The 7232-nt window shown below is 48.9% G+C and overlaps 1 protein-coding gene across 1 annotated transcript in view; it reads left to right on the plus strand.

Annotated features, from left to right (window-relative positions):
• Positions 1 to 566: 566 nt before the first annotated feature.
• Positions 567 to 7232, plus strand: part of LOC311328927 (rho GTPase-activating protein 17-like) — a gene marked incomplete at both ends in the record, with an annotated part of 9998 nt that continues 3332 nt past the window's right edge. The window contains 7 exons of the mRNA XM_084462822.1: positions 567 to 643; positions 1735 to 1846; positions 2565 to 2641; positions 3162 to 3267; positions 5106 to 5174; positions 5287 to 5368; positions 6163 to 6290. Of these exons, the coding sequence (XP_084318948.1) occupies positions 567 to 643; positions 1735 to 1846; positions 2565 to 2641; positions 3162 to 3267; positions 5106 to 5174; positions 5287 to 5368; positions 6163 to 6290 (651 nt within the window). The remainder of the gene's footprint in view (positions 644 to 1734; positions 1847 to 2564; positions 2642 to 3161; positions 3268 to 5105; positions 5175 to 5286; positions 5369 to 6162; positions 6291 to 7232) is intronic.

Below are 7232 nucleotides of genomic sequence, written 5' to 3' on the forward strand. Positions count from 1 at the left end.
TCTCTACACCTCTCTACCTACACCTACACCCCTCTACACCTACACCCCTCCACCTCCACCTACACCCCTCCACCTCCACCTACACCCCTACACCTACACCTACACCCCTCCATACCTCTCTCTACCCCTCTACACACCTCTACTCCTCTCTACCTCTCCACCTCTCTCTCTCTCTCACTACCTTTCCCCCCCCCCTCTCCCTCTTTACCTCTCTCTCCCTCCATCTCTCTCCCTCTCTCTCTCTCCCTCTCTACCTCTCTCTCCCTCCATCTCTCTACCTCTCTCTCCCTCCATCTCTCTCCCTCTCTCTCTCTCCCTCTTTCTCTCCCTCTCTACTTCGCTGGAACCTGCAGCTCAGTTCCACCACGCTTATCTCCCTTTCTGACGTTAGAACTGTGGTTGGACCAGTTTTTTTGGACTGGCAGGCGGATACCGTAGCTGTAACCCTGCTTGTCATTCCTCGGCGGCTGACGTACCGTAACCCTCAGTAGCGTTCTCCGTGTCGGACGGTCAAAAAAACTCAATTTCCCAGCATGCCCGTGTTTCTTTTCCTTCCCCCCACACAGAAGCGGCTGCCCCTGACGGCGTTGTCCCAGGCGATGTTGGACGGAGGCGTCCAGCTGGGGGAGGAGAGCCTGATAGGGTGAGACCGGGGGTGCGGCCGGGACGCGGTCGAACCGTGAACTCGGGGGCGTGTGTGTGTGTGTGTGTGTGGGTGGGGGTGGGGGGGATTCCCCGCAGAACGTTAAAGGTACCCAACGAAATGTGAATCAAAACAATCCGTTCTTTGTTTATTTTGGAAATTCCTCGATTATATGGTTCCTTGTAGTCTAATAAACATGTTGAATCACTTGAATGTCTTTCCTACCTTGTAATTTCTTCGCAAAATGATATTTAGCTAATGCTTTGAAAACAACAAAGATGTGTGAAACGTCACTATTATGTGCTCCGTGTATTGACGCAATAACATAGGATGCGATTTTCGGGGACCACCTTCTCAAATTTGCTCTAGAGCGCATACTAGTGGTCAAAAACTACATTGGGTACCTTTAACGACGTTCATGTTGAAAGCAGAGGAGCGGGGCGTTGATCGACCGGTGAAAGGTGAAAGGTGAAAGGTGAGGTGGAAGGGGGCGTGGCTCTCGGGATAGCTGGGCTTGGGTCAAGGGTTCACGATGCTTTGACATGAACATGACTCTCCTCTTAAGGAATGTTAGTGATAACGCTCCCTCCGCCTCCCGCTGTGTGTGTGTGTGTGTGTGTGTGTGTGTGTGCGCGTGTGTCTGCTGATTCTTCTATGTGTATGTACTGTATGTGTGTTTGTGTGTGTATGTGTGTTTGTGTGTGTGTTCGTGTGTGTGTGTTTGCACGCACGTGTTTGTGTTTGTGTGTGCGTGTGTGTGTGTTTGTCTATGTATGTGTGTGTGTTCGTGTGTGTGTGTGCGTGTGTCTGCTGATTCTTCTATGCATATGTACTCTGTGTGTTTGTTTGTGTGTTTGTGTGTTCGTGCGTGTGTGTGTGTGTGTGTGTGTATGTGTGTGTTTGTCTATGTATGTGTGTGTGTTCGTGTGTGTGTGTGTGTGTGTGTGTTTGGTTGTGTGTGTGTGCATCTGTGTGTGTGTGTGTTTGTCTATGTGTCTGTGTGTTAATCTGTGTGTGTGTGTGTGTGTGTGTGTGTGTGTGTGTGTGTGTGTGTGCCGTGTGTGTGTGTGTGTGTGTGTGTGTGTGTGTAGTCAGATGATGGACGTGTGTGGGGAGGCTGAGAAGAGTCTCGCGTCCAAGCTGATGCAGCACGAGGTCCAGATCGTCAGGGACATCCTGGACCCTCTCAACCAGCTGGCCGAGGTACACACACACACACACACACACACACACACCTTCCCATCCATATCTGTACAATACGCCTGTCTATCCCCTAAAGGGTTAAACTGTACATCTAGCATCATGTGACCTGATTAAAGTTCCGTTGTCTGCGCTCGACCACTTCCTGGTTAGGATTTTATTAAGTGTGGTTCACATGAAGAAGAATCCAATTTGAACAGGGACACATGCTTGATAAACAGGCCTGATTGTGTGTGTAAGGAGCGGCTGTAGCTCAGTTGGTAGAGCGGGTCGTTCAGTGATCGAAGGGTCAGCGGTTCGAATCCCAGCTCCGACTGTCCACATGTCGAAGTGTCCTTAAGCAAGACACCTAACCCCAAAATTGCTCCCAATGAGCAGGTTAGCACCTTGCATGGCAGCTACTGCCATCGTTGTGTGAGCGTGTGTGTGAATGGGTGAATGAGAGGCCATTGTAAAGCGCTTTGAGTGCCGCTAAGGTGGAAAAGCGCTATATAAGTGCAGTCCGTTTACCATTTATCATTTATGTTAATGCATGCTTGTGTGTTAAGTGCATGGTTGCCAACCCTCATGTGTCTGGCATGGATTCACATTCTTGCGTCTGTCTCACGTTGAAATGTCAGCGGTCAGCCTATTAAAAGCCTCTCACACCAGCGTGCTGGTCAAAGCAAAACTGTGAAGGACGCGCTGAAATGGGACATGTCTTCCTTGTTTACCTCCCCAGGTGGACATTCCCAACATACTGAAACAGAGGAAGCAGCTCGCCAAGATGGTCCTGGACTACGACTCGGCTAGAGTCAGGTACCGTTTCATCTCTTAACTGTAGCTCAGTTATAGCTCAGTTGGTAGAGCGGGTCGTTCAGGGATCGTAGGGTCGGTGGTTCGAATCCCGGCTCCTCCTGACTACCTGTCGAAGTGTCCTTGAGCAAGACACTGAACCCCAAATTGCTCCCAATGAGCAGGTTAGCACCTTGCATGGCAGCTGCCGCCATTGGTGAGTGAATGGCGCTCCGGGCCAGTGTAACAACTGGATGGGGAGCGCGTTACAAATGCAGTACCTATACCTAACTAGGACTCAGCTAGAGTCAGGGACCGTTTCATCTCTTAAAGTCGCACAGAAACGGACGTTTGAGATCATCTAACTTCCGTAGTTTGACGTATTTCCGACGCAAACAAGCTATGAGGGTGGGACATATGTTTAGAGGAATTTGATTGGAACATTGACAAGTGGACGGGTTTTAAGACTGCACAATCCATCCATTGAATTTTTAAAAACTGTCCAAGCTACCCCCACTATACCCCCCCCCCTCTCTGGCTCCAGGTGGAAATCTGTCGTCAACGCTGGCAGCAACCAGGCCATGGCCGCAAAAGCCGACTCTCTTAAGGACGAGATGGACGAGGCCTTGAACAAAGTCGAGATCTGCAAGGTACATTACATAACATTACATTACATTACATTGCATTACATTACATAACATTACATTACATAACATTACATTACATAACATTACATAACATTACATAACATTACACTACACTACACTACACTACATAACATAACATAACATAACATAACATAACATGACATTACATTACATTACATAAGATAACATTACATTACATTACATTACATAAGATAACATAGCATTACATGACATTACATTACATTACATTACATTACATAACATACCATTACATTACATTACATTATGTTACATAACATTACATTACATAACATTACAGTCAGTTAGCAGATGCCTCTATCCCAAGTGATTTATAATGAGCACATTCAACTTATACGTACTGTACTAACTCATGAGTACTCCTTCCAAAGAGCATACTGAACCAGTGCTTAAGTGCAAGAACAACTAAATATTAATACAATAAGTGCTAATGTAACCATACGTTTCGGCATGTACCGGGTGGGAATCGAACCCTGGTCTCCCGCGTGACAGACGGCGTCTTAACCAGCTGCGCCAATGGAAAGTTAGCTCGTCTTTGGCGCGGGTGGACGGTATTTATACTGGGGAGTGAGTTTAACCAACAGCTCGCTAGCTACTTGAGGACTCACTCAGTTACACTAAGAGAAAGGGTACTCGTTGGAAGAGGTGACTCTTCATCCTTGGCGAAAGATGGCTAGGGGCTCCGCTGACCTGACGTCAGTGGGGAGTCGGTTCCACCACTGTGGGGTCAGGGCTCAGGGGTCAGGGGTCAGGACAGAGAAGAAGGGAAGTATGGCAGAACTTTCTGGACAAGCAGCAGAGGTCCGACGGGCGAGCGCCAGCGCCGACTCGTCGTTCTATTTCCTCCGAGGGACTGAGGTCACTACGCCATCCAGCCACGAAAACCCGCAGAGTAGCAGCGCGTCGGAGACGAGCAAAAACACGCCGGTCGATGTCGCCGATCGATTCCTGTGGCGCCTCGCGTTACGACATGATGTCAACGCCTATCCGCTTTCATGGGAAGCCTTATTGAAGTCCCAGCATCCTCAGGGGGGGGTCACGGGTTCGAGCCCCAGATGTAGACATGATGACATGGGGCACGAGGCGGCACGCCAGAAACAGCCAGACGCATTCTCTGACCTTGAGGAAACCGGACATGACCTTGGGAAGTCAGGAGGATAATAAAGTGCCTGTAGATTTAAAAAGTGTGTGTGTGTGTGTGTGTGTGTGTGTGTGTATGTATGTGTGTGTGTGTGTGTTTGTGTGTGTGTGCGTTCCATCTTATAGCAGCTCCTAATGAAGAAGGGATTATATCTTCTGAGCATAGGGGGCATTATGAGGGGAGTATGAAGTGAGCTGAGCCTGACGTCACTGAGGCCAAAATCTCTGTTATTGAGTGCCTGTACTGTAACTGTACCTTGATACAGTACGGCCGTCGCTTGCTGTGGCATTTGAGTGGTAAATGGTAAATGGACTGCACTTATATAGCACTTTTCCACCTTAGCGGCACTCAAAGCGCTTTACAATGGCCTCTCGTTCACCCATTCACGCACACACTCACACACCAATGGCGGTAGCTGCCATGCAAGGTGCTAACCTGCTCATCGGGAGCAATTTGGGGTTAGGTGTCTTGATCAAGGACACTTCGACATGTGGACAGTCGGAGCTGGGATTCGAACCGCTGACCCTTCGATCGTGACTGAGATGAGGGAAACCTCGAGCGTTATTAGGCGGCACGGGTTCTTATCCTCGCCTGCGATGATGAAGATGATGATGACGATGCTCTGGTTTCCGTACTGAACACCCATGTGACCTCTCCTCAGGACCAGCTGTCGGCCGACATGTACAACTTCTCCTCCAAGGAAGCGGACTACGCCCGCTACTACGTCATGGTAACAGTAACCACCCATCTGCTCGGGCGCCGGCCGAGATCTTACTAATACCACTTCAGGAACGTGTTCTATCTGTGTGTGTGTGTGTGTGTGTGTGTGTGTGTGTGTTCAGTTGCTAGAGGCGCAGGCGGAGTACCACTGGAGGTCACTGGCGGCTCTAGAGGCGGTCCTGCCCACCATCCAGGCGCAGCAAGGTAACGCAACGTGGTCAAGCCCCGCCCCCATTCCCCGTTCCCCCTCTAGAGGCGGTACCCTGCGTTCCTTTCGTATCGGAGCTCCAGATTCGCCGGCCGGGGGCGACGTCACATCCCAGTCTTGATTAGATTTTTCTTGATTTTGTTTATTTTTAAGACAGGGACAAGGTACAGTAGACATTTACCCTATAGAATAGGGAGAGATGCACTGTACAAGGTTATAGCTAGACAGCTAATTTCCACCCGCAGTCCCTGGGCAAATAAATATACAGTCTTAAAATAGTGGGGCAAATAGTACACAGTGGGAAAGTTACATACATAGAGAATTCGACATAGGCGAACGTGTTCCTGAAACAAAACCTGAAAACCCACTTTCACCACATCTCGGTAGTTCTTGCCAAGTTAGCCACTGTTAGCAAAAACGGTTGATAACAACCGACTGTGCTATTTTGTGCGTACGGACACGGTAGCAACTTTGTCCACCGATAGACGTTGAACAGGACTGTGTTTACGGCTGATTTAACGAGACACAAATAAGACAGAAGCGCTAATAAACAGTCTTATTACAGCTTTCACTTATTGGTGACGTGCAAGTATCCATCTTGATTGACGTCAGCAGCTGACGTTGACGAACTCGGGATAGATTTTAAAATGGCGGAAATCCCGAGCTCGGGTGACGTATCGATGACGACTTTGAACCCGGGAATCCCGACGTTCCCGACACAAAAGGAACGCAGCATTAGTTCCGAGGGAAACCCGTCTTTTTTCCCGCTGACGGCCATTTTGCCTTCCAGACTCGTGGATGGAGAAGCCGGCGTTCGGCACGGCGCTGGAGGAGCACCTGAAGAGGAGCGGCCGGGAGATCGCCCTGCCCCTGGAGGCCTGCGTCATGATGCTCCTGGAGACGGGCATGAAGGAGGAGGTGAGGAGGAGCGCCCCGCTCGGAGGTCAGAGGTCAAGGGTCCACGAAAGAATCATTTATTGACCTTCATTTATTCATTCATTAAATAAAAGATCGATTTTGGGATTCATGAATCGGTTCTGAATCATTTGATTCAGAATCGATGAATCGATTTTTTAAACACAGCCCTACATCTGTGGTCAACATGAGGTCAGCCCGCCTTGTACCTGGCAGAGAGCTGCCACCTGCTGTCAGGGAAGAACCGCGCGCGTCTGCGTGTCTGTTAGCTCAGCCGGAATGTTCTAGTCATGTTACCCCACTGCTTCGGGCTGTGTAGGACCTCCGGGCATTTCTCTAGAGGGAGTCAACTGTTCAACGTGCGTCATGCGGTCTTTAGCTTCACCTCATAGACCAACAGAACAGCATAGCTGTTAGTTAGCATAGTTAGCATAGTGTTAGCAACCAGAACCATCACCCAAGATGGCTACTCAGTGGATGAGTGGGTTGATGTGGCTGGTAGGGATGAGGTATACCGTAAAACCGTGAACCGCGGTATAAAACGTCCACGGTATTAGAACCGTGACATTCCCCTGTGTTTACGGTATTACGTTTACGGTATTACACAATAATGCGCTGCTGAAACTTCACATTTCACACTGTCTCACACACACTAATGTTCAATAAAGCTGTTTTTCTTCAAAGTAAAGTTTTTTTTATGTGTGTTTTAGGTGAAATGTCGTATACCATGAAATACTGTAAACCGTACCGTGTAACTAGATACCGTACCGTACCATAATGCAAAAATCCATCGCGTCTCATCCCTAGTGGCTAGTCAACTTCTCCTTAACCCAGTCAAACCCAGACGACCTCAGTCTAATATTAGCCCTGAAACTAGACAACCCTATTTCCTGTTCAAAGAACGTTTGAAATCGACGCTGTGCCTTGCGCAATAACAGTCTGTCT

The sequence above is a fragment of the Borostomias antarcticus genome (genome assembly GCF_949987555.1).
Source record: "Borostomias antarcticus genome assembly, contig: scaffold_1107, whole genome shotgun sequence".
NCBI classification, from domain to species: domain Eukaryota; kingdom Metazoa; phylum Chordata; class Actinopteri; order Stomiiformes; family Stomiidae; genus Borostomias; species Borostomias antarcticus.